Consider the following 27,501-nt stretch of genomic DNA (forward strand, 5'->3'; position numbering starts at 1 on the left):
AATTGGTCTATAAATGACGAAGTTATGCGCGAACAGGCGCCAACACACATAAAAAAATATATACAAGTTCGAATTGAGAAACCTCCTTCTTCTTTTTAAGTCGGTTATAAACTTGGCACTGGCTCAATTTCTCGACGCGTGGAGTCATCAATCAAGAAGAAGAATTGTTGACATTTAATAACTAACTCATTGTCATTGTCAAATTCAAAACCAAAACAAAATACGTCTGCAGTGGAAATAGAAATTCAAATGAATATTTTGTTGACATTATTTACAAATAAAAAGTTTCGTTTGTGACTATAAGTGTAACAAGGAACATTTATTCTAGCTGATAATGGTCTGTAATTCTCTTACATTTTTATAGTTTCTCTTATCTCTATTTATCTTACTAAATTAACGTTTCGACAGGATTTGAAAACATTTTCAGAGAGTGATTTCGACCCAAAAAAATGGATTAACAAAGCCTGGAGTATCAGTGAGAATCAAGAAAAAGAGGTAATAACCGTTTGGAGAAAATTTAAAATATTAGATACTTTAAATTGCTCCGTATAGCAACCAAATTAAGATCGAATACGTGGAAAACTCGACCATTTTATTAATAAACTAGCGGACGCCCGCGATTTCGTCCCCCTTAGACCTCTTTAATCCAGCCCTTACAGTAGTATCGCTGTAAAAATGGAGTAACTTCTCCCGTTTGCCCAACATTTCCCTTTACTGTTCTGCTCCTATTGATCGTAGCGTGATGAAAAGTATACTATAACCTGCCCAGGAGTATAAAGAATAATTGTACCAAGTTTCGTTAAAATCCGCCGTGTGTTTTTCTTTCAATAATGAACATACAGACTGACAGACAAAAATTTTACTGATGGCATTTTTGGCATCACTATCGATCACTAATCACCCCCTGATAGTTATTTTCGACATATATTTCATGTAAAGAATTGACCTCTCTACAGATTTATTATAAGTATAGATATTCAAAATGTGTGGTATTGGTTGACAATATCTCTCTGCTTCTTATCTCTCTCTCAATATCTCTTCTTTGCAATAGAGAAGTTGACACATGATAGGCATAAAGAAATCTGGCTATATCAACTTAATTTGCTGAAAATCATGTGAATTAAAATTAAAATTACATCTACAGTAGAACCCGATACGATTATATAAAATACTATTTCGCAAGTACCCAACTAAAAACGCGTCTTAGACGGGAAATCATATTAAACAGGATATGGGCGGGGGATAGTGAAAAATACAACAACTAATGTACAAATACATAGTTATAAAAATTTGTGTATTGGGTGTAAAGACTACCTAATTATGCTATTTAAAGTGTAATCATTTATTCTAGTATGACAAAAAGATTTTGATGCATTAGCAATTACGAAATTTTCAATTAAATTTTACTTTTGCAGTGCGTTTTCAGTTTTGAATTGCATCATGTCAAGGGACGTTTGCTGTCAGGGTCTTTCAGTTCTTTATTATATCATGTGTTAGTCTTGTCCTGCAACCTTCTTCTTCTTCTTATTTCTCCTGGGCCGTTTCTGCACTTAGCCATGTGATTGGCTGTTGTGCATGGGTCCCTCGGTGTAGGTTCCCTCTGGATTTATTCCATCCAGCCGAGCTCGCTCCAGAAGCTTAGCAGACCGCCCAGGTCGCCGATAGCCTCATGGAGTGTCGCTGAGAAGCCAATGTAGGTTGCTTGTTGTTCCGTTGCGCCTCTGCAACTGAGCATAACGTGTAGCGGTCTCTCGTACTCCTCCATGCAGGCAACCTTGTTTAAGGACCTTTATGATGTCCTGATCTATCTGTTGTAATTTATTTGTCGCATTTGGAATTACACGCGTGTGACATGTAGGCTTATTAAACGGGATGACGAATCGTATTAAGTGTTAGGAAATATAATACTAATAATAATAATTTATTTATTCATCAGAAAGCAGGTTTACAAAGATTACTTAAATATAATAAGACCCTGATACTCTCTACCATAATAATTTGGTGTATGAAAAATTTAAATAGACTATGTATAATCCTAATTTAAAAGCAAACAAATAAAAAAGAAAACATATGTAGTATGAAAACATGTCTCAAGTTGTAGGAACTGGTGTAAAATAACGTATTACGCGAGAAATCGTTTTAAGCGTGATCATCTTAAGCGGGTTCTACTGTATTAGCCTGAATCTAAGCTTATAATAATAATAATAATAATAATAAAGTCTTTATTTATTTCATACAAATTAGTAATACAATTTTTTTTTTTTTTTTTAATAGATTTTTTTTTTTTTTTTTTTTCTTTTTATATTACGTTTGCATGAATCCCATTGTATTGGGTATAGGCCTCCTCCAGCAATTTCCACTTTCGTCTGTCCCGTCCTGACCTCAACCAATCTAGGCTTATAAATGATATATATTATCCTAAATCTAGTTCCTACATACTGTTCCATTGTGCAAATATTGTAATATTGAAAAATGAATATTTGATTTTCAGGTTTTTGTGGGCAACACAGTGGCGCGTTTGCAGCTATATATGAAACAACTCAGCAACTCGCTGGATGAGACCACCACTCAGGTTCCATCCTTTTTATTATTTTTTTATAAATTTTATTTTAAAAGAGCCGTGATAGCACAGTGGATATGACCTCTGCCTCCGATTCCGGATGGTGTCAGTTCGAATCCGGTCCGGGGCATGCACATCCAACTTTTCAGTTGTGTGCATTTTAAGAAATTAAATATCACGTGTCTCAATCGGAGAAGGAAAACATCGTGGAAAACCTGCATACCTGAGAATTTTCTTAATTTTCAGCGTGTGTGAAGTCTGCCAATCTGCATTGGGCTAATAGTTCAATATTGGCCTAATCCCTCTAATTCTGGGAGGAGACTCGAGCATACAGACTGCCGCAGCAGTGAGCCGAATATGGGTTGATGACAAATCTTTATTCGCCATTTTCGAAAATCTTTTGCATTAGGTCTCAAATTCTAAAGGTGCGAGATGTTAAGTTAAGCCTAGTATCTAGCAATCTCGTCTTTGAAAAATTGGCTTTGAATAAAAAAAAAATATTTCTTTCAGATAGTGTCCTCAGTCCCCCGTATCCTGCAGGATGCTTCGGGGCTGCAGCTGGAGGGCGCCATGTTACAGCAGAAGCTGGTCACCCTGGAGCAGCAGGTGCAGGGTGTGGAAGAGCAGACCGGCCACTCCATACAGAGTCTGCAGCGGATAGACCAGCTTAAGAGCAGCTTAGAGGTAAAGTCTCTGTCACTTTTAGTACTATCGACCTACCCCATCCTCATAATAGTCTAATAGCATAGTATCAGTTAGTGTTACAACAGCTTTGAACTGCAATAGGGATGATGACAGTTTTTTAAATTGTATATAAATTAAGAGTATGGCTCAAATACTGAGCGCCAAAATTTGAGAGCTTGTACAAGCAGTTGGTTGCATGTTCCTCCTAGCCACACTAAGTTCTATAATAAGTCATTTACACGTACATCAATTACTCTCTGGAATGGTCTTTCCTATGAAATACGCAATTCAAAGACACTGGGAACATTTAAAAGTCGTTTATTCAAATATTACTTGTCTAGTTGTAATTCGTAGTTCCTTTATAATTATTACTCAGGTATTTTTATATATATATATATATATATATAAAAATACATAATATATAAAAATATGATATATATTTTCATGGATATTTTTTTTCGTGGTTCTGTATCATTAATAGAATATAAATCTACAAACAGTTCGATACATTTTATGTAATTTTTTTTTTAATTTATGTCTCTAAAATAACAAAATAATGTACATATTATTACTAAACAAGATATATTCAGCTTAAAAGTGATCTGGTGACGTCCTTTAGGTATCAAACGAAAATCAAATAAACGCACAATAGGGTGACCCTAAAATTCTGTTCAAAAGTAAATAACTTTAGCTAACGATAATTTTGTTATTTTTGAGTTAAAAAAAAAAAGAAAAAATACGTGATCATTAAATTTTGTTTATGTACAAAATATAAAAATATCCGCACTAAAAAAATTTTCTTCCTGTATATATATATATGTATATGTATATTTATTTATTTATTTTATTATTTATTATGTATATTTTATATTTATACATGTAGTATATATAAATGTACTATTTTTATTATTATATAATTTTTCTTTTTTTTTTTGGTGCACTATCCCGCATTTAATTACATTAATTCCTTTATCCAAAGGTTGTCTGGTAGATATTGCTGTAAGCAATAAGACCGCCTTTGCACATACTTGTCTACTATGTTTTCTTTTGTTTTCTTTGTTATTGTTTTTGTTTTGTGCAATAAAGTATAAATAAATAAAAATAAAATAAATAAGAGTATGCTAATAGTAGAGTAATTTTGTAAAAGGAACAGGGTATCTGCGATCATTACTTTCGGAGCTACAGGGATTTAAAGGGTCAGATTTTTGGATCCCTGAAAAACGCCCCATACAAAATGGTACGAACTAATGACGTTGTCGCTCATAATGGTTGTCAGATTTGTATGGGCGTTCAAACATAATTACTAATATCTTGGTTATTTGTGCGTTTATGTTTATAGTTCTTAAATTAAAAAATGTCACATTTAATGTAAGGAAGCTAAAACTGTATGAATTTTCATCTAATTACGACAAAAGATTTTTAATAGATTTTGAAATTTTATAACCTCATTTATTTTGCAAATATCCAGACAATCTTTGCTTTTTATGTATAAATTAGTTAACATTGACCTTATTTACCCGAATGTATCATAAAAAAATCAATGTATTCAAACTTAGTCATCATCCCCATTGAGAAAGCCATTGGAATTCTACAAACACTTTACCATTTTTGCACGAGACTTTTTTAATGTAAGTTAAAAAAGCTTTCAAATGCAACAAATAAACTTCCATGCTATGTTTATACGACGGCCTCCGTGGCGCAGTGGTATGCGCGGTGGTTTTACAAAACGGAGGCCCTGGGTTCGATCCCCGGCTGGGCAGATTGAAATTTTCTTAATTGGTCCAGGTCTGGCTGGTGGGAGGCTTCGGCCGTGGCTAGTTACCACCCTACCGGCAAAGTCGTACCGCCAAGCGATTTAGCGTTCCTGTACGATGCCGTGTAGAAACCGAAAGGGATGTAGATTTTCATCCTCCTCCTTACAAGTTAGCCCGCTTCCATCTTAGACTACATCATCACTTACCATCAGGTGAGATTGTAGTCAAGGGATTGTAACTTGTAACAATAAAAAAAAAAATACGACAGGGATTTTAAAACACGACGCTTTTTTTTCGAGCTGTGTTGCATTTTCAATTTTGGGTGTTGGGAATTGACCTTCATTTTACTTCTTACGTTTTGTCAAGATATATGTATAAAGTTGGAAACACTTAGCTCCGTATTTATCAGTGATTAAAATTGTATTTAATGTAATCGTTAATTTATTTTAATATTATGGAAATGTGCATGCCGTGTCTACCTTCATTTGATTGTGCAGAGCCTTGTGTTTGTGTTTTTTTTTAGATTGTATTTGTGTAAATGCTGCAACAGTCACTGGTGGACCAAATAATATAAAAATGAATCGCAAAATGCGTTGGTAAGCGCATAACTCAACAACGCCTGGACCAATTTGTCCAATTATTTTTTTAAATTGTTCGTTGAAGTTCTAGGATGGTTTTTACGGCGAAAAAAATTTGAATAATTGCCGGAAAAACCATAAAAACCATTTTCTTTTTCCAATACTAATGTTTTCTAAATAAAACGTAGTTTTGAGCTTTATTGTTATTGTATAAAGTTCATATTAATAATAATTAGAAAACGGGGTAGAGGTAGGGTAGGGGTAGGGTAGGGGTAGGGTAGAGATAGGGTAGGGGTAGGGTAGCATAGTTCGTAGTTGAAAGTTTACATCGAGTTTCATGCGGACGAAGTCGCGGGCGTCCGCTAGTAAATAAATAAATAAATATAGAGGAAAGATTTGACTGTTTTTTTTTTCAGACTCTGAAACTACTAGATTGATTTGACCTATTTTACCTGTGTTACTACCTCATAATGTAGTGTTATGACATAATAACATTAGGCTGTATTTTATCCCTGTATATATAATGGGAACTATACAGTTGAAACTATGGGGTTCTGCTATATATTCCGGTGCTAACGAGAAAGAATACAATAAGGAACTAAAGCTAACTTATCCTAATAACTATACAAATCATGCCCACGTGGAATGGTGGCAAGAATACTGGCTGCATTTCCGCGCTGGACAGCCAGGCTGATCCTTTGCGCAAAAAATGAGCCAGCCCTTCTGTCACCAGTCGAGGCAGGAAATGATACGGTAAAATTTTTTGGCACTGCGACTCCATGGCCCAAGGGTTAGGGGTGCTGGTTAAAAAAAAATATTATTGTCTATATCAGAATGCAGCATCAGCTCTCCGGGAAGCCGACAAATGGGTTGCCCTGGCGACGTCCCTGGAGGAGGTGCTGGAGTCAGGAGTACCCACACAGAAGGACAAGCTGGCTGAACTGGCGGAGCAAGTCACAGCCATGACAGCTAGCTTAGAGGTAATATCAACAATGTATATTTGTTCTTTGTAACTAAAAGACATGTCCCAAATTGGGCCTTGAATATTTATAATTTATAAGAGAGCCGTGATAGCCCAGTGGATATGACCTCTGCCTCAGATTACGGGGGTGTGGGTTCGAATCCAGTCCGGGGCATGCACCTCCAACTTTTCAGTTGTGTGCATTTTAAGAAATTAAATATCACATGTCTCAAATGGTGAAGGAAAACATCGTGAGGAAACCTGCATACCAGAGAATTTTCTCAATTCTCTGTGTGTGTTAAGTCTGCCAATCCGCATTGAGCCAGCGTAGTGGATTATTGGCCTAACCCCTCTGATTCTGAGAGGAGACTCCTGCTCAGCAGTAAGCCGAATATGGATGATGATGATGAAGCAAGTCTATAGTATTTTTTGCAGATAGAAGATAGAAATTGCTGTTGTGAAAATATTTTTTTTGAATTTTTGGAACCCGCATATATTCATCTAATTAGATGAATATTTTTTTGTTTCTCTCCATTGTCTACAAATTAAACATAGACAATACAGTAAAAGTGTTCAAAACAGCCAATAATAACACCTGGAATTGAATTCATATCCGGTGTAAGCTGTCACTGTCATGTAATATTGTCAAATGTCAATAACACACAAGTTAAAAAGAAACATTAAATCGTAGACAGAAATGAAATGAAAATATACTTTATTGTACACCACACAGAAACATACGATACAGAAAAATAATGGAAAGAAAGAAAAATGCACAATAGGCGACCTTATCGCTAAAAAGCGATCTCTTCCAGGCAACCTAACGAAGAAACTAATAATAAAAATTATAAAGATATAGGCTAGGGTGTACAGAAGTAATATATAAAAGAAAATAACGCATAAAAAAGAAAATAGTTAAATACTTATGTAACAAAATACTAAGAAATATCAACATATATAATATACAATACGATACATATACCATATAATACATCTATACTAATATAATAAAGCTGAAGAGTTTGTTTGTTTGTTTGTTTGTTTGATTGAACGCGCTAATCTCTGGAACTACTGGTCCGATTTGAAAAATTCTTTCAGTGTTAGATAGCCCATTTATCGAGGAAGGCTATAGGCTATATATTATCCCTGTATTCCTACGGGAACGGGAACCACGCGGGTGAAACCGCGCGGCGTCAGCTAGTATTGTATATTTACAATATTTATACATACGTATACGAGTATATATATAAATATAGATATATAAATAATAAATATAAATGTATAAACATATAAAAAAAATATATAAACATGTCATAAACACAACAAACCATGACGATAATTATTTAAAAAAAATATACAAAATTTAAGGTGGAAAGAGATGCATTAAACAAAAAAAAATCCTTAAATTGCTTTAAAAACGCCATAAACAAACGCTACTGCGCGGAGATCACTGACAAACACTCAGGGTGTGAGTTACAAGCATGTTGCCATAATATAAATGTTTAGTTAATGTTGTCAGCTAATAAAAAAAATATATTTTATTTAATTAATTAAAAAAAATGTGGGTTCCAAAATTATTTTTATTTTTGGGTTTTAATCCCTATATTTTATGTTATTTTAAGATAAAAATAATTTGTTCTGCTTAGTTGACACTCGGAATAAAGGCCCAGCCTCCATACAAAATTGGGACATCTCCTTTAATGCACAGATTTTTTATTTTTTCTCCACAAGTCAGAACAGCCCAGACTACAATCTCACCTGATGGTAAGTGATGATGCAATTTAAAATGGAAGCGGTCTAACTTGTTAGGAGGATGAACAGCCTTTTCGGTTTCTACACGACATCGTACCGGAAAACTAAATCGCTTGGCGGTACGTCTTTGCCGGTAGGATGATAACTAGCCACGGCCGAAGTCACCAGCCAGACCTAGACCAATTAACCCTTTCAGGACAGCAAAGTAATGGGAGGGGTAAAACATAACAGCTATTTAGGATAGTTAATTATGCATATAGAAAACATATTGCATTATTAAAATAATTATAGTTATTTTTGGGACAAATCTATCCCTGTGGGCGAAAGCTGATACTTTTTGCCTGAGATTTACTGCAGTCAATATATCTTATTACCAACGTAATGTTAAAAGTAAAAAAAAAAACACTCAAGATGCCTTAAAACAATACTTAAACAATTATTTGGGTATTGGCTTTATAATTATTGATATATTTCTAATTATCTGCCAGGGACACATTTGTCCCCGCTGTCATCAAAGGGTTAAGAAAACCTCAATCGGCCCAGCCAGGTTTCGAACCCAGGACCTTCGTCTTGAAAAGCCACCGCTCACTCCATTGCAACACATAGGGTGTTATTTTGTATCCCAACATTTCCAGGTGCTAAGCGACTCTCCCGACTACGAAGTAAAGAGGGTGCAGCTAGAGACGCTGTACAACAGACTCGAGGCGGCCATCACTCCGCCATTCGTCGATGCGTTGACGCAAATGGACGCTGGTACGCTCTAACTCCTTGATAAACGCGCGACGCTTCGGCGCCGCCGCCTACGTCACGGTAACTTGCACATCAGTACCGCGCGGCGCCTAAGCGGCTACTCCCCAATCGATTTAGAACCTTATTTTCAATTTCATTGAGACTATTTTAGAATGAACAAGTTTATTAAATGGGGATGATGACTAGGTTTGAATATATTGATTTTTATGATACATTCGGGTAAATAAGATCAATGTTAACTAATTTGTACATAAAAGGCAAAGATTGTCTGGATATTTGCAAAATAAATGAGATTATAAAATTTCAAAATCTATTAAAAATCTTTTATCGTAATTAGATGAAAATTCATACAGTTTTAGCTTCCTTACATTAAATGTGATACTTTTTTAATACGTAGTTCACCTATAAACATAAACGCACAAATAACAAAGACATTAGTAATTTTGTTTAAACGCCCATACAAATCTAACGATCATTAAGTGCCTACGACGTCATTAGTTCTTGTATGGAGCGTTTTTCAGGGATCCGCGGCAGCGCCACAAATCTGACCCTTTAAATCCCTGTAGCTCCGAAAGTAATGATCGCAGATACCCTGTTACTTTTACAAAATTGCTTTACTATTAGCTTATTATTAATTTATATACAATTTTAAAAACTGTCGTCATCCCTATTACAATCTTTGTTAAATTTCCAGAGGATTTGAATGAAGTACACGGTCAATTTTGTCCGTTATTTTAGTGCAATGACGTCATCCGTAATAGTGATTTGTCCCAGTGACTTAAAAATACCCGCTGTCAGTATTCGCTGTCTTTTTTTCAAACTTTGATAAATAAGTGGTTAAGTTCCCATACTAATTTTTTTTTTAAAGTTGTCCGATGGAACCGTGAAATTTTCAGATATATAAAGTACTCGTGTATTAATCCTGGATCAACACATGAGCATATACGTACATACACAACCGATAGAATGTAATGATGTTTTGTAGATCTTGCAAATGTGAGTTTTTAATTAAACTCTATCTCTCTCTCTGTCTAACATGATAAAATGGAGAGAGAACGATTGATACGAGTTCGAAACTCACATTGTAGTTTCGGGGTGAAGGAGTAATATTTATTTAGTTTGCTAGCGAAAAGTACATGCAAGTAGCGCCATCTAGTTTGCAGTCGGAAACTATTTACAAGTAGCGCCATCTAGTTTGCAGTCGGAAACTATTTACAAGTAGCGCCATCTAGTTTGTAGTTAGAAACTATTACAAGTAGCGCCATCTAGTTTGCAGTCGGAAACTATTTACAAGTAGCGCCATCTAGTTTGTAGTTAGAAACTATTACAAGTAGCGCCATCTAGTTTGCAGTCGGAAACTATTTACAAGTAGCGCCATCTAGTTTGCAGTTAGAAACTATTACATGTAGCGCCATCTAGTTTGCAGTCGGAAACTATTTACAAGTAGCGCCATCTAGTTTGCAGTCGGAAACTATTTACAAGTAGCGCCATCTAGTTTGCAGTTAGAAACGATTACAAGTAGCGCCATCTATTTTGTAGACGGAAACTATATAAGTAGCGCCATCTAGTTTGCAATCTGAAACTATGTACAAGTAGTTAGTAACGCCATCTAGTTTACAGGTATAAATATATACAGCTAGTTTGTAATTGCAAACTATGTACAATTGGCGCCATCTAGTTTGCAGGCAGGAACTAATGTATAAACACTGGACACAGAGCGCACGCGCGCCTACGTGCGCGTGTTCGTGGGCATGTCACGGTCCGCGTCCGCCTGCCGCTGCTGGCGGCGCGCGGCGGGCGCACGGCTGGCGCTGGGCTGGCGGCACGAGCTGCGCCCGCTCGCCGACAGCGCGCCGCAGCAGGTGAGTGAAGTGACACTGTACCACAATTATGTTTAATTCTTTATTAAAAAAAAAGAAAAAATATTTGACAAATCTTTTAAATATGACCAATATTCCCATTCCCCTCCAACTAGTCGACAAAGACTGTATTAGGAGTGTATTAAATAGATTAAAAATAATGACTTTATACATAAACTATTTTTATCTATATTTTTTATTTCCTTATTTCTGCCAAAGAAATTAATTATAGAATTATAATATTTAATTTATAATGGTATTTTTTTTTTATTCTTTACAAGTTAGCCCTTGACTACAATCGCACATGATAGTAAGTGATGATGCAGTCTAAGATGGAAGCGGGCTAACTTGTTAGGAGGAGGATTTATGAAAATCCACACCCCTATCGGTTTCTACACGACTTCGTACCGGAACGCTAAATCGCTTGGCGGTATGTCTTCGCCGGTAGGGTGGTAACTAGCCACGGCCAAAGCCTCCCACCAGCCAGACCTGGGCCGATTAAGAAAACCTCAATCTGCCCCGCCGGGGGATCGAACCCAGGACCTCCGTTTTGTAGATCCACCGTGCATACCATTGCGCCACGGAGGCCACAGTAGCACAATTATGTTCTATATACTAGCTGACGCCGCGTGGTTCCCGTTCCCGTAAGAATATGGGTATAACATATAGCCTATAGCCTTCCTCGATAAATGGGCTATCTAACACTGAAAGAATTTTTCAAATCGAACCATTAGTTCCTGAGATTAGCGCGTTCAATCAAACAAACAAACAAACAAACTCTTCAGCTTTATAATATTAGTATAGATGAGCTTTTGATTTTCATGTATGAAATTAAAAAAAACTTATAAAAGTTGTGACAGTTTTATTGTAAACAACAAAAAAGTTAAAAGTAACAGAGTTATAAGCTAAAAGACAGATGTCTATTATTTTTTTTTGTGTTTTACACGAAATATTGATTTTTAAGTGTATGCAGTATGTATTGTGTTTTATTATAAAACGACTTAAAAAAAGCAAAAATAAGTAAATAAAATATAGATAAAAATAATTACTTTATGCATAAACTATTTTTATCTATATTTTATTTCCTTATTAGTGCCGTGATAGCCCAGTGGATATGCCTTCAATTCCGGAGGGTGTGGGTTCGAATCCGGTCCGGGGCATGCACCTCCAACTTTTCAGTTGTGTGCATTTTAAGATATTAAATATCACGTGTCTCAAACGGTGAAGGAAAACATCGTGAGGAAACCTGCATACCAGAGAATTTTCTTAATTCTCTGCGTGTGTGAAGTCTGCCAATCCGCATTGGGCCAGCGTGGTGGACTATTGGCCCAACCCCTCTCACTCTGAGAGGAGACTCGAGCTCAGCAGTGAGGGTTGATAATGATTTCCTTATTTCTGCCAAAGATAATTATAATATTTAATTTATAATCTATACTTACACTTTAATATTATAAAGAGGAAAACTTTGTTTGTTTGTAATGAATAGGCTCAAAAACTACTGGACCGATTTTAAAATTCTTTCACCATTCGAAAGCTACATTATCCACAAGTAACATAGGCTAAATTTTATTTAGGAAAAAAATAAGGTTCCGTAGGATATTTGGATTTTTTGGACACAAGGTGTAAATAATCAACCAGAAAAGTTAGGGGGTAGGGGTAGGATAAAGCTATCCCTAGTAGGGTAGGCAGGGATAGGGTAGGGGTAGGGTAGGATAGGGGTAGCTTACATCGAGTTTCACGCGGACGAAGTCGCGGGCGTCCGCTAGTAGATAATAAAACAAACGTCACTCAGGTGGAGTGGCTGACATCAGTGCTGAGGTCGGAGACTCCTCTCGCAGAGCTCCTGCAGCTGTACACCGACCTGCTGCAGACCCTGGAGCCTTCGCCCACCAAGGTATATATATAGTTTTAGGGTAATTCTGAAAAAGATACTTTTTTTTATAAAAAAAAATACCTTTAAAGTTATTTAAACAAATAGACGACAATTGACAATGCCCTTTTTTCCGAAATTCCTCCTCCGTGAGTCGTATTCCTCATGTGTGAGGGTCGTGACCACCTCCATTTCTAATCCTTGTCTTTAGGATGGTATGCCATTCTTTCCTATCTCCGGCTACGCGAAGAGCATCGTAAACTGTGGACTCGAGTGAAGTGCGGACCTGGTCGGATAGGGCTGCGCCCCCGCGATAGAATATAATTTTTTTTTAACAATTTTTGATTATACAAATCTACGAATTTACTTTATTTCTTTCGAAATAATATTCATTATCTCCCAAGAAATGCAACACTATTGTGGGCAATAATGGCGGACTGATGACGTTTTCAATGCAGTAGTCGATTTGACGTTTGCTGTCAATTGTCATGTCACAGTTGCTGTATGGGCGCCATCTTGGTATAACTCAAAAACTTGGGTTTTAATTTTATTTATTTCCTTTTATTTAGTTAAATTTATTCACTTATTTAGATTTTAGTAAAATCCTTGTATTTTTTAAATTTTAATGATACGGGGTATAAGAGTGGACCTGATTTCTCCTTTTATGTTTTACGACCCTCAATAAGTGTACAAGTTTTTAATATGCTAGTACACTTCCGTTCCATACAGTTTTACTTGAAAAAAATGTCTCAATGTTTATTATTTTTGTTGTTTTTTCAGATAGCGACGGCGACCTTCAAACTGTGTCAGAGTCCTGACGAAGGTCTCGCAGTGCTGATGGACATCAGGACAGACATCGACGAGTTCATCAACTGTATCAGGAACGTCATAGACGCGCCGAGACCTAACAAAGGTAATATCCCTCTCCCAACGCGCGCTGCGAGCGGCGGCGCGCCGCTGCTTCGTGATATAGATCGTGCTGCGTGTAAGAACCAGCTCATGACTAAGGGCCCCGTATGCCTCGCAGTGCTGATGGACATCAGGACAGACATCGACGAGTTCATCAACTGTATCAGGAACGTCATAGACGCGCCGAGACCTAACAAAGGTAATATCCCTTTCCCAACGCGCGCTGCGAGCGGCGGCGCGCGCCGCTTCTTCCCAGTTTGGATAGTGCCATCTGCAAGAACCAGCTCATGACTAAGGGCCTCGTATGGCTCACAGTGCTGATGGACATCCGGACAGACATCGACGAGTTCATCAACTGTATCAGGAACGTCATAGACGCGCCGAGACCTAACAAAGGTAATATCCCTCTCCCAACGCGCGCTGCGAGCGGCGGCGCGCGCCGCTTCTTCCCAGTTTGGATAGTGCCATCTGCAAGAACCAGCTCATGACTAAGGGCCTCGTATGGCTCACAGTGCTGATGGACATCCGGACAGACATCGACGAGTTCATCAACTGTATCAGGAACGTCATAGACGCGCCGAGACCTAACAAAGGTAATATCCCTCTCCCCCAACGCGCGCTGCGAGCGGCGGCGCGCGCCTCTGCTTCGCAGTTTAGATAGATCGTGCTGCGTTGCGAGAACCAGCTCATGACTAAGGGCCCCGTATGCCTCATTGTATCAGGAACGTCATAGACGCGCCGAGACCTAACAAAGGTAATATCCCTCTCCCAACGCGCGCTGCGAGCGGCGGCGAATCTATCTATACTTATAATAAATCTGTAGAGGGGCCAATTCTGTACATGAAATATATTTCCAAAATAACTATCAGGGGGTGATTAGTGATCTATACTGATGCCAAAAATGCAATCAGTAATATTTTTGTCTGTCTGTCTGTTATTTAATTGAATGAATTGAATCCAAAAAGTAGCAAATTATGCTTTGATCGCCGATATGAGTGTCGGAGTGAAGAAGAAACCGATAATGTAACAATAATCGGAAGTTTTGACGGCGCAGTGGTTTGCGCGGTGGATTTACTTGACGTTCTGGGTTCGATCCCCGGCTGGGCCGATTGAGGTTTTCTTAAGTTACCACACTACCGACAAAGACGTACCGCGTTCCGGTACGATGTCGTGTAGAAACCGAAAGGGGTGTGATTTTTCAACCTCCTCCTAACAAGTTAGCCCGCTTCCATCTTAGATTGCATCATCACTTACTACCAGGTGAGATTGTAGTCAAGGGCTAACTTGTCGATAATAAAAAAAAAGTTTCTACATAACGGAGCCGGAGTCGGAGCTCCGTAACATCCCTGGGTCACGCCCACTTGTGGGGAACCTTGCGGTGTTGTGGGCTCGACCACAGAAGTGGTATGTTACAGAGGAGCTTCGCCCCGCGGCTCTGCGCGCGTTGGGGCGCGCGGCGTACGCGCCGCTGCGGGAGCTGATGCCCAAGTACACGGACATACAGACGACGCTGTTCCTGGCGCGTCTGGTGGGCGACAACCAGATCCTGAAACAGGTGTGTGTATACCAGTGGCGAACTTAGACCATTTTAATAACAGGACCTGCCTGAGTAATAAAAACAATTTATAAAAAGAATCGATTATTTTGACGAAACAGCCAAACATCGATCAGTAATCGAATATTCTATGTGTATATCTGTATCTATGGATAGTCTAAGCAATGTTTGTTAGTCTGTGTAAAAATTACGCGTGTGTGTATTGCGAGTCAAATTTATAATTGTGTGTATTGTATGGATATAGAATATTTTTATGGTGTTAAATATTTTCGATGTGAAAGTTTACCTCGTCCCCCTCCAAAAACGACAGACAATTTTGTTCGTGAATTTGAGTGCGATGCATCTCTATTTTCTAATTTTTCTATGACTGACCGCCTGTATATATATGTCGTAGAAAACTTAGATTCATTAATAAAAATGTGGACAGAACCGCTGACCTAACCTTGGCCATCGGGTCTGTCATTTAAACTAGGTACGCTTTGCTTAAACTCACTAATCGCTTACACAATAAACCACTCTTAATTTTTACTATTATACCCTGGTAGCTGTGGTAGAGGAAGCACATCGAGCAAGTCCCAGGACTTGTGACAAGGGTGTGGTTTAAAGGCGCCTTTTAAAACTAGTAAACACTCACCAACCCTGCCCGACATGTTCTCCATGCCCACAGTAAACAATTTAAGATCAATAATTACTTGATCACGAAACATTATCGAACAAAATCACTAACGCGACAAGCAGCATGACGCCCTCAAGCTGCTCAACAAAGAATTGAACCAATTAATAACCCAAGTACTAATCACTTTCCTTTTCTTAATAACGCTACTTAACACTTCACTATTTCACTATACTTTACTTAAATGGATGACGATTATTCCATCTCAAAAACGCGATTAGAACTGAACTACTAAATCAGCAAACTAGAGTGGAGGCAGGGTGCCTCACTCTAGTCAAGTGTACCGGCCACGCGCCTTTTGGGACGCGATGCCATTGGATGAGAGTTACGTGATCATTTCCTATTGGTCGATCGCCGTCACGTTCGTTATGGTGGTAACGTTTTACAATCTTAATTACTTAAAGAGTAAAAAATCAAAACCTAATTACATGAAAACTTGATTTTAAATTTATTAAATTAATTAACGTAGATTTTGCTGACCATTACGACAGCAAAATCTCAACATAGAACTTAAAGAGTTTATTTTCTACTGCTGTCACCTGTCATCATTACTTGAGAGACTAATTATTAATTAAATCAAAACGGAACAGTATTTTGATTGCAAAATCATTAGATTACTAGATAATAAGTCGATTCGAAATAACTAAAGAGTAAACATGATAATTATTAGGTTTGAGGTTAGATTTTTCAGTGAGCCAAGCTTCCACGGCGACATATATAATACATGTATCTACAAATAAATAAATAAATTGAAATTGATTGTTTCTAGGACGACCTTCTAGAGTATTCCAGGACTATGCTGTTAGTGGCGGAGAGGAGCGAGGGTTTGCTTCACGCCGCATACAACAGGGGGAGGAACATCGCGGGGCCTGCCGTCTACCCCTTCTACTCTCCCGCCGTTGAGGTTGGTAATATAGGGATGATGACAGTTTTTAAAAGGGGTAATCTTCGGAACTACTGGTCCGATTTTTTGAAAATTCTTTCACTAGTAGAATGCTACATTATCGGGGAGTGCTATAGGCTATATTTTATATTGGTATCATATATATTAGCCGAGTTATCACAGTTTTTGTCATATAGGTCGGACTGAAAATCCTCTTAATCATTGTGTAAAATGGAAATCAATGTATGGGAGCTTTATGTGCCTTTATAAGTTCTACAAAAAATTCCGCGACACCATATATATATCTTCTATATATTAGCAGATATAGTATCTTTTGTGTTTTAAAAATTATTAATTTTATATACTTAGGTTTACGTCATTATTTATACAACTTAACCTAAATCCTTATCAAAATAAATTATTTAATCATCACAATGATATTATAGAGATAAGATTTACGCGGACGAAGTCGCGGGCGTCCGCTAGTTGTATATAAATTAAGAGTATGCTAATAGTAAAGCAATTTTGTAAAAGGAACAGGGTATCTGCGATCATTACTTTCGGAGATACAGGGATTTAAAGGGTCAGATTTGCGGCGCTGCCGCGGATCCCTAAAAAAACGCCCCATACAAAATAGTACGAATTATTGACGTCATAGGTACATAATGATCGTTAGATTTGTCAAAGAAAATTATTAATATCTTTGTTGTTTGTGCGTTTATGTTTATAGTTCAAATATTAAAAAATGTCAAACAACTCGCACAAAAAAAATATTTTTTACACAAGGACATTTTTTTAAACCGTTTTTAAAGAATTATAAATGTTCCACAGGCATTCGCATCTGGCTTCCTGAACCTCATAACCTCACACATGCGTCACATAGAGAGCTCCTTCCTGTCCTCCGTCAACGCGGGAGAGAGAGCTGGAGTATTGAGTGACACGTTCCCCGCCTCTCTGGTGCTGGAGAGTGCCGTCGCGCAGTTCCTCAGCGTGCTGGCAGAGCGGCAACGCGTGGAGGAGGCTGACGGAGGTGAGTATCCGGCTCGAAGGACCATTTTGTAGTTGTATAGTTTTAGGCCACGAGATAATTATTTAACATTAGAAACAATGCAGCATACCTTTGCATCAATTCTTAAATTAAACTATAGTTAATAAGACCATAATAGACCATAGTGACATAGAGAGCTCGTTCCTATCGTCATTGCGGGATGGAAACCTGGAATTTTGAGCGACACGTTCCCCGCCTCTCTGGTGCTGGAGAGTGCCGTCGCGCAGTTCCTCAGCGTGCTGGCAGAGCTTAGAATAGTGGTGACGTAATAAGGAGATGGATTGAGGTGAGTGAAGTATCCGGCTCGAAGGACCATTTTGTAGTTGTATAGTTTTAGGCCACGAGATAATTATTTGACATTAGAAACAATGCAGTAAGCAGTGCAGCAGTTAATAAGACCATAAAAGACCATAGTGACTGCCCTACACGCGTCACATAGAGAACTCGTAGCCATCGTCGTCGCGGGATGGAGACCTGGAATTTTGAGCGATACGTTCCCCGCATCTCTGCTACTGGTGAGTATTACGCAGTTATTCAGCGTGTTAGAAGAGTGGCGACGTATTAAGGAGGTGGACGGAGGTGAGTGGAGTATCCGGCTCGAAGGACCATTTTGTAGTTATTTTGTTCTAGGATTACCGAGGTAACCGTTCGACTTCAGAATAAGTCCAATAAACTTATGCATCAGTTCTAAAATTTTGACTCTATTTCTCGTCAGACATACACGTCACATAGGGCGTGACTTCCCACACGCGTCACATAGAATATCCGGCTCGAAGGACCAGTTGACGTTCCATAGCCACGAGATAACCATTTGATGTTAGAAAAAGTTCAGAATACCATTTAGCAGTGCTGCCATTTCTGATCGAAAAAGAATGGTTAATGATCGAAAAAACTAAAATACTAAAACTAAACGAAAATTCGCGTTTACGTTTACGCGATAGTTACAGTATGAAAACAGTGGAAACGCCCATTAGGCACACTGTTTATAACAAGTACGTATTTATGTATTACAGTGTCAAAACCACAGCACCCGCTGTTGGACCTGTCCGCCTTTCTGTTAGAGTCGGACGCCCGCGACACGGCCAGGGCGCCGCCCCCCAGCGTGGCAGGGCTCCGCCGGGCTAAGGACGCGTTGAGGAACCTCGCGCGGTCCATATTGAGGAACCCCATTGATAAACAATTGGGTAAGTTGCTTGTTTTTTTTAAGTAAAACTTCTTTACGCACGCTTAAAATGAGCAAGCTAGTGAACGCGTTACGAAAAGTGTAATCGAAATGACATGCCGTTAACTTACGAAAAGTGTAATCGAAATGACATGCCGTTAACTTACGAAAAGTGTAATCGAAATGACATACCGTTAACTTACGAAAAGTGTAATCGAAATGACATACCGTTAACTTACGAAAAGTGTAATCGAAATGACATTCCGTTAACTTACGAAAAGTGTAATCGAAATGACATACCGTTAACTTACGAAAAGTGTAATCGAAATGACATACCGTTAACTTACGAAAAGTGTAATCGAAATGACATACCGTTAACTTACGAAAAGTGTAATCGAAATGACATACCGTTAACTTACGAAAAGTGTAATCGAAATGACATACCGTTAACTTACGAAAAGTGTAATCGAAATGACATACCGTTAACTTACGAAAATTGTAATCGAAATGACATACCGGTAACTTACGAAAATTGTAATCGAAATGACATACCGGTAACTTACGAAAATTGTAATCGAAATGACATACCGGTAACTTACGAAAATTGTAATCGAAATGACATACCGGTAACTTACGAAAATTGTAATCGAAATGACATACCGGTAACTTACGAAAATTGTAATCGAAATGACATACCGGTAACTTACGAAAATTGTAATCGAAATGACATACCGGTAACTTACGAAAATTGTAATCGAAATGACATACCGGTAACTTACGAAAATTGTAATCGAAATGACATACCGGTAACTTACGAAAAGTGTAATCGAAATGACATACCGTTAACTTACGAAAAGTGTAATCGAAATGACATGCCGTTAACTTACGAAAAGTGTAATCAAAATTACATACCTTTAAGTTTTAAAAGCGCCATCTGTAGTAGCACAGATAAACTACGACACAGCACAAGTAATCCAGCGCCGAATCCGTTTAGTCTTTTATCGGCATAATTGTGAACTAACTAGTAGGAGCTTGTGAAGTAATGCAAGTCCGACACGACAGATGGCGCTATTAACAGCTACTAATTTTCAAGTTTCTCTTTTTTGTATTGTTTTATTTTTTGAAAAACTTTTAATTAGGTTGTGTGGTTGTTGGCATGTTTGTGTTTTTTATTTATATTTTTAATATTTGCTAAACTAAGTTAAGTTATAAGTCACGCGGAGAAACATTATTTATAATAATGAACATTTAGGATGCCCGCGACTTCGTCTGCGTGGAATTATGTTTTATACAAATCCCTCGGGAACCAAGGATTTTTCCGGGATAATAAGTAGCCTATGTGTTAATCCAGAGTAAAATCTATTTTCATTCTAAATTTTAGCTAAATCGCTTGAGTAGTAGCGGCGTTATAGAGTAACAAACATCCAAACATCCATACAAACTTTCGCGTTTACAATTTATGCACTAATTTAATGTTACGCTGGTTATTAATATGTGGACTGTATTTATTTGTATTTTGTATGTATGTATGTTTGCTGATTTCTGCCAAAACCAAACAAGTAATTTGTGATCCACACCAACCTTACATCACTCGCCATAATGGCAGCACGGCAAGACCAAGGAGTGCTTGCGACTTGGAGTAGTTCCTTTTTTAGGAGGTAGGCACACACAAACACACAGATTGTCACGGCCGAATGAAAGAAACACGCGTACAGGTACGACATGCACACAGCACGGCTGGATGATGCAATATGTGGCAAGGCAGCCCAAGATGGCGTCTTCCTGAATGACGCTGCTTAGTTGTCAAACCGACATCTGACATTGATTGACGATTGACACAATCCTGATGTGGTTTTTGTCAAACTACCTGCATGGTTATGGCAGGTTCGAATGTTTTTATGAAAGCAAATATATTTGTTTTTTTTTTTTTCAGATAAAATCCCTCAGCTATCCGTTTGGTATAACAATGACGCGCTGTCGACCGATCTGCCCGACTTCGCGCTGTCTCCCCAGGAGTACATCACCGAGGTATAATAACTTGTTTAGTTTATTCGTTATCGGCTCACTGCTGAGCTCGAGTCTCCTCTCAGAATGAGAGAGGTTATGCCAGTAGTCCACCGAATTAAGGAATTAAGAAATTTCTCTGGTATGCAGGTTTCCTCACGATGTCTTCCTTCACCGTTTGAGACACGTGATATATTTTATTTTTAAATGCACACAACTGAAAAGTTGAAGGTGCATGTCCCGGACCGGATTCGAACCCACACCCTCCGGAAGCGGGAGCAGAGGTCATATCCACTGGGCTATCACGACCGCTATAAGTAAGTTAGTAATTATATAAAATTATAATGTATATTTATAGCCTGGGAAGACGAATTGGGCAACTGTAATGTCTTCTCGGATACAGTTAAACTGTAAATAAATAAATAAATAATATAAATAATAAATCAAATCAAATCAAATAAAAAATCATTTATTTCAAGTAGGCTCAGTTTACAAGCACTTTTGACACGTCAGTTGACTATTTGTAAAGATTCTACCACCGGTTCGGAAGGCAGGTTCTGCTGAGAAGATACCGGCAAGAAACTCAACAGTTGCTCTTTTGAAAAAGTCATACAGTATTATAATTTACAATTGATAAAAATCACAATTTCTTATAGTTTTATCTCCTGTGTGAAGGTGGAAGCTGATCCAATGGCCTCCAAGCGCTTTTATCATATTATAAATGAAGCTTATATTGTACCGATTCACCAGATAGGTCAGTACCTGATGACGCTGCCGCAGCATCTGGAGATGCATCTGTCGGAGAAGCAGGCGCCCTGGCAGTTCCTCAGCGAGGTATGTATTGGACAACTTATCAAAGATTTTATACTTTCTTAAAAAAAAAGAAAAGAAAAATTTGCCATATCTTTTAAATTTATTATATTATCAATATTCCGATTCCCCTCCAACTCTCCAAAACTCCAAAAAGTCCAAGTATTTTGATACTTTTTCCTTTTCGGCTTTAACCAGATTATCGTCATGTGGAACTGTAATATCAACTATTGCACGACGCACTGACCTGACTGACAAAAAGAAATTCAGCTCCATTATCATTATCCAGAAAGAAATTCAGCTCCATTATCATTATCCAGAAAGAAATTCAGCTCCATTATCATTATCCAGAAAGAAATTCAGCTCCATTATCATTATCCAGAAAGAAATTCAACTCCATTAACATTATCCAGAAAGAAATTCAGCTCCATTATCATTATCCAGAAAGAAATTCAACTCCATTATCATTATCCAGAAAGAAATTCAGCTCCATTATCATTATCCAAAAAGAAATTCTGCTCCATTATCATTATCCAAAAAGAAATTCAGCTCCATTATCATTATCCAGAAAGAAATTCAACTCCATTATCATTATCCAGAAAGAAATTCAGCTCCATTATCATTATCCAGAAAGAAAATTCAGCACCATTATCATTATCCAGAAAGAAAATTCAACTCCATTATCATTATCCAGAAAGAAAATTCAGCTCCATTATCATTATCCAGAGAGAAATTCAGCTCCATTATCATTATCCAGAAAGAAATTCAGCTCCATTATCATTATCCAAAAAGAAATTCAGCTCCATTATCATTATCCAGAAAAAATTCAACTCCATTATCATTATCCAGAAAGAAATTTAGCTCCATAAAAATAGAATGATTTCCACATATAACACTATTTCTAAGGAATTTATTATTGATACAGCTGGTGACACTTTGCCTAATTTTCAAAAATAAACTAGAAAAATATTTTTTAGCCCAGTATAAAAGGGATACCTCTTAAATATTATTTTTATCTTTAGTTTATACTGTGTTTTTTATGTTTATTTTATTTTAGTTTAATTCTGTTCATAATGTAATTGTGTGATAGATCCAAATCTATATTTTCAAACGCAAATCTAAAACAGTTTTCTCCCTAATTTAGTCTAATTTACCTATTTATTATTCTTTTAATACTTTTTATGTATCTATTCGAGTACTAAATTACGCATGTTGAGGTAATCTATAAGTGGGTCTATGACACAACAACTTCACTAATCTATGTTTTTGTAAAACTCAATTTTAATTGTCATAACCTGTTGGTACTCTATAAAATAAATAAATAAATATACCTGTCAGTGATAATCGTTCGGTCCCAGTCTCAGATCAATTATTGTATAGGACCTGCCTCACTAGACGTTACTTTTCTGTCAAAGTATATGATCAACGATCTAATGCGATTATAAAAACTGTCTCTATAGTATCGATGTTAAATAGTTGTAATCGTGTTCGTCGGTTAAAGAGCTCCGTAAAAATACCTTTTTGTGTAATTGAATTTTGTAAAAAACGGGCAAAAACTTCTAATTTAGTTTAAGATATATACCAAATCTAAGCTCGTTTTCCTCAGAAAATGACAGACAATTTTGTTCGTGACTATGAGTGCGATACAGGTCCTTCTATAATTGGTCTGAGGTCCCAGTAGAGCAATGCACTGCTATTAATTATTATATATTGCTAAGATATTATTTATTATTGTGTGTGTGTGTGTTTGCAGCTGTGCACGCACACGTGCGAGATGTACGCGCAGAAGATCCTCAACATTCGCAACATGGACGCGCTCGGCACCAAGCGCTGTCTCACGGACATGAGTGAGTTTGTTTGACTACTAGCTGGCGTGGTGCCCGTTCCCGTGGGAATACGGGGATACAATATAGCCTACAGCACCAGGGGTAGCGTAGCTTCACAACAGTGAAAGATTTTTTTAAATCGATTCAGTAGTTTCGGAGTGATGTAAACAAACAATCAAATATTGCCTCTAATCTATATATATAAAAGAAAGTCGTGTTAGTTACTCCACTTATAACTCAAGAACGGCTGAACCGATTTACTGAAAATTGGCAGGGAGGTAGTTTAGAGCCAGGAGAAGGACATAGGATACTTTTTATAAAAAAATAAGTCGGGTTTTCTTCCTGACGCTATAACTCCAGAACGCACGAACCGATTTCCACGGTTTTGCATTCGTTGGAAAGGTCTCGGGCTCCGTGAGGTTTATAGCAATGAAAATTCAGGAAAAATTTCAACGTAGGGTAGGGGTAGGGTAAGGGTAGGGTAGGGGTAGGGTAGGGATAGGGTAGTGGTAGGGTAGGGGTAGGGGTAGGGTAGGGGTAGTTGAAGGTTTACATCGAGTTTCGCGCGGACGAAGTCGCGGGCGTCCGCTAGTATTAGTATATAGTCGAAATAAATTTGTTCAAGTAGGCTTAGTTTGCAATGGGGATGATGACTAGGTTGGAATATATTGATTTTTATGATACATTCGGGTAAATAAGGTTAATGTTAACTAATTTATACATAAAAAGCAAAGATTGTCTGGATATTTGCAAAATAAATAAGATTATAACATTTCAAAGTCTATTAAAAATCTTTTATCGTAATTAGATGAAAATTCATACAGTTTTAGCTTCCTTACATTAAATGTGACATTTTTTAATATAAGACCTATATACATAAACGCACAAACAACAAAGATATTAGTAATTGTGTTTGAACGCCCATACAAATCTAACGATCCATTTTGTATGGGACGTTTTTAGGGATCCGCGGCGCGATTACTAGGCTTAATGTATTGGTAAATTTAAAAAAAAATCACTATATGTTTAATTTTTAATAGATTTCTTAAAGGAAATGGTCCATTTCAGATACACTCTTGTACCCCGTATCATTCAAGTTTAAAAAAATATAAGGATTTTATTAAAATCTAAATAAGTTAATAAAACTAACCAGATAAAAAGAAATAAATATAATTGAAACCCAGGTTTTTGAGTTATATCAAGATGGCGCCCTTAAAGCAACTATGACATGACAATTGACAGCAAACGTCAATACGATTACTCCAATGAAAACGTCATCTATCCGCCCATTATTACCCTTAGTAGTGTTGCATTTCTTGAGAGATAATGAATATTATTTCGAAGGAATTAAAGTAAATTCGTAGATTTGTATAAATCAAAAATGTTACTTGATCGATTTTTTGCTGTTCCGTCAAAAGAATCGATTCTTTTTAGAAATCGTTTTTATTACAAATTTTATAAAATTTTTCTTCTAATCTTTTACTAAACTACAAGTTTTTGGCGTTTTTTATGCTATTCAACTACACAAACCGGCATTTTTAGCTTTAGGAGCTCTTAACACGACGAAAACGATTACAACAATGACACATAGATTCTATAGCAACAGTTTTTATAAATGCGTTAGATCATTGAATCTTGATCTTTGACAGAGGGGTAACGGTTTACGAGGCAGTTCCTTTCCTTTTAGTGGTCTAAGTGGGCTCCATACAATTTTGGACCATCTTTTTTTATTTTTTTTAAGTTTTGTAATATTATTCTTTTGTGTCAGTGTATCTGTCGTCTGTGGTGGACGACCTCGGCGGCAGCGTGACCCCCGCGCTCAAGACATTGGAGCACTCGCTGCGCGCCTCCGCGCCCGGTGACCCCGCGCACTGACTTCATCAGTGGCGTGCATAGGTGTTTAACTAGAGTAGGCAGTATACGTGAATATTTCACAAAATTGAAGATTCCTTCTTCAATACAGGTTCTTACTGAGTCCTCAGGGTAGGCAGCACATTTATGCATCTATGAGGTGCACGCCACTGGACTTCATATATAGTACATGTTAATAATGTAATACATATGTTATTTATTTAAATAAACATGTTTAAAAATAATTACCTACTAATTTATTTTTAAAGTACGTACATTATGATATAAGTGCGGTAAGTTGAAAATTACAGCCGAGGCGATATTGCAGCTCGAGCCGAAGGCGAGAGCTATAGTAAGGAAGCAGAGGCTGTAATTATCTAAGCACACGTATGTCATACGACGTTTTATAAACACGAAGAGTGACTTGAGTGGAAAAGGGGAGTATTAGATATCTGTCAAAGGCGCCTTTAACACTACACACAACGTTCACAAGTGCGTGACTTCACTCAAGGTCATTCTCAGCCATTTTAGGGTCTTATTTTGGTTACAGTTTGATTTGTTAAGTTGTCCTGACAAATGTTGTGAATTTACCTTTGATCGACATTAGTTTTCTTATTTTTGTAATCACTTCTGAGTCTCCTAAAAGATGATGATGATGATGATGATGATGGTGATGATGATGATGATGATGATGGTGATGATGATGATGATGATGATGATGATGATGATGATGATGGTGATGATGATGATGGTGATGATGATGATGATGATGATGATGATGATGATGATGATGATGATGATGATGATGATGATGATGATGATGATGATGATGATGATGATGGTGATGATGATGATGATGGTGATGATGATGATGATGATGGTGATGATGATGATGATGATGATGATGATGATGATGATGATGATGATGATGATGATGATGATGATGATGATGATGATGATGATGATGATGATGATGATGATGATGATGATCTTGAAGGAGCTATGGATAGGAAAATAAAACAAAGCATCTATTCAAAGTTACTTTATTCGCAGTAGTGTTGCACGCCGAGGTGACGTCACTCGCTGACGCTCCTAACACAATCTAGTCAACCTTTATCATTTATTACTATAATGAACAAAGCGTTATTCGTTGACGATCATTATGGACAGAAAGCCATTAGCTTGACATACCCCATTTTGAAGTGGAAGTTTGAAGCCCATGCTTCTGCCCTAAGTAAGTATGGTAGCCAATACGGTAGTTGACTCATATCAAATTTAATATAAACAATATTAATTTCGTATAGAACATGGAATAAGGGTCCGAAATATATCGATATCAATTTCTAAAAGTTAGGATTTCTTATAAAACTAAAGGAAATGGTCCAAAATTATATGGAGCCCAGGAGCAGTCATTGTACCTTGGCGGAAATAAAAGAAAATAAAATTTTTAACTTGTTTCGATTATACAGATCTACGAATTTACTTTAATTCTTTCGAAATAATATTCATTCTATCTCAAGAAATGCAACACTAATATGGATAGTAATGGCGGATTGATGACATTTTCAACGCAGTAGTCGTTTTGACGTTTGCTGTCAATTGTTATGTCATAGTTGCTATACGGGCGCCATCTTGATTTAACTCAAAAAATTATTTTATTTAGTTGTATTTATTTACTTATTTTAATTTTAATAAATTCCTTATATTTTTTAAATTTAAATGACACGAAGTACAAGAGTGGATCTGAAATGGACCATCTTTAAAAATCCAGTATTTTTTGGAATTTCCCAAACGTCTAAAACGCTGACGTCCATTTTGTGACGTCACTAACGCACTTGATGTACTAAACGTCAAACTAATTATCGTTAATCTAATATTTTTGTAAATGTAAATGGGCCCCTTAATTTATTAAAAAAAAAAAACTTTACCACCATAACAGTTGCACAAACCAGGTAGATTAAAAAGATTTGGTATAGTGACATGAACCAGACAAAATACATGTTTCATATGCG

The 27,501-nt window shown here is 37.2% G+C and overlaps 1 protein-coding gene across 2 annotated transcripts; it reads left to right on the forward strand.

The window, feature by feature from the left end:
• Window positions 1-180: 180 nt before the first annotated feature.
• Window positions 181-25,734, forward strand: LOC112057063 (conserved oligomeric Golgi complex subunit 7). 2 transcript variants are annotated; one of them, XM_052889791.1, is made up of 17 exons: window positions 181-337; window positions 409-495; window positions 2,492-2,572; window positions 3,071-3,244; window positions 6,410-6,556; window positions 8,925-9,042; window positions 10,756-10,901; window positions 12,691-12,792; window positions 13,549-13,876; window positions 15,093-15,232; window positions 16,675-16,809; window positions 17,620-17,818; window positions 18,850-19,020; window positions 20,932-21,026; window positions 21,753-21,836; window positions 23,566-23,659; window positions 25,407-25,734. In XM_052889791.1, exons 1-17 carry the CDS (start codon window positions 335-337, stop codon window positions 25,511-25,513), a joined length of 2,211 nt encoding a protein of 736 aa, XP_052745751.1. In that variant the 5' UTR covers window positions 181-334; the 3' UTR covers window positions 25,514-25,734. The 2 variants fall into 2 exon arrangements, with proteins under 2 accessions (XP_052745751.1, XP_052745752.1); XM_052889792.1 differs by lacking the exon at window positions 409-495 and having other exon boundaries at window positions 188-337.
• The last annotated feature ends 1,767 nt before the right edge of the window (window positions 25,735-27,501 follow it).

Source organism: Bicyclus anynana, chromosome 26 (genome assembly GCF_947172395.1).
Source record: "Bicyclus anynana chromosome 26, ilBicAnyn1.1, whole genome shotgun sequence".
Taxonomy (NCBI): Eukaryota; Metazoa; Arthropoda; class Insecta; order Lepidoptera; family Nymphalidae; genus Bicyclus; species Bicyclus anynana.

What these genes read in the sequence shown, in the direction of transcription:
- LOC112057063 (XM_052889791.1), top strand. An exon ending in AGCTTAAGAGCAGCTTAGAG is followed by an intron (nt 3,245 to 6,409) that starts GTAAAGTCTCTG and finishes TGTCTATATCAG; the next exon opens with AATGCAGCATCAGCTCTCCG. An exon ending in CGCGCCGAGACCTAACAAAG is followed by an intron (nt 13,877 to 15,092) that starts GTAATATCCCTT and finishes GGTATGTTACAG; the next exon opens with AGGAGCTTCGCCCCGCGGCT.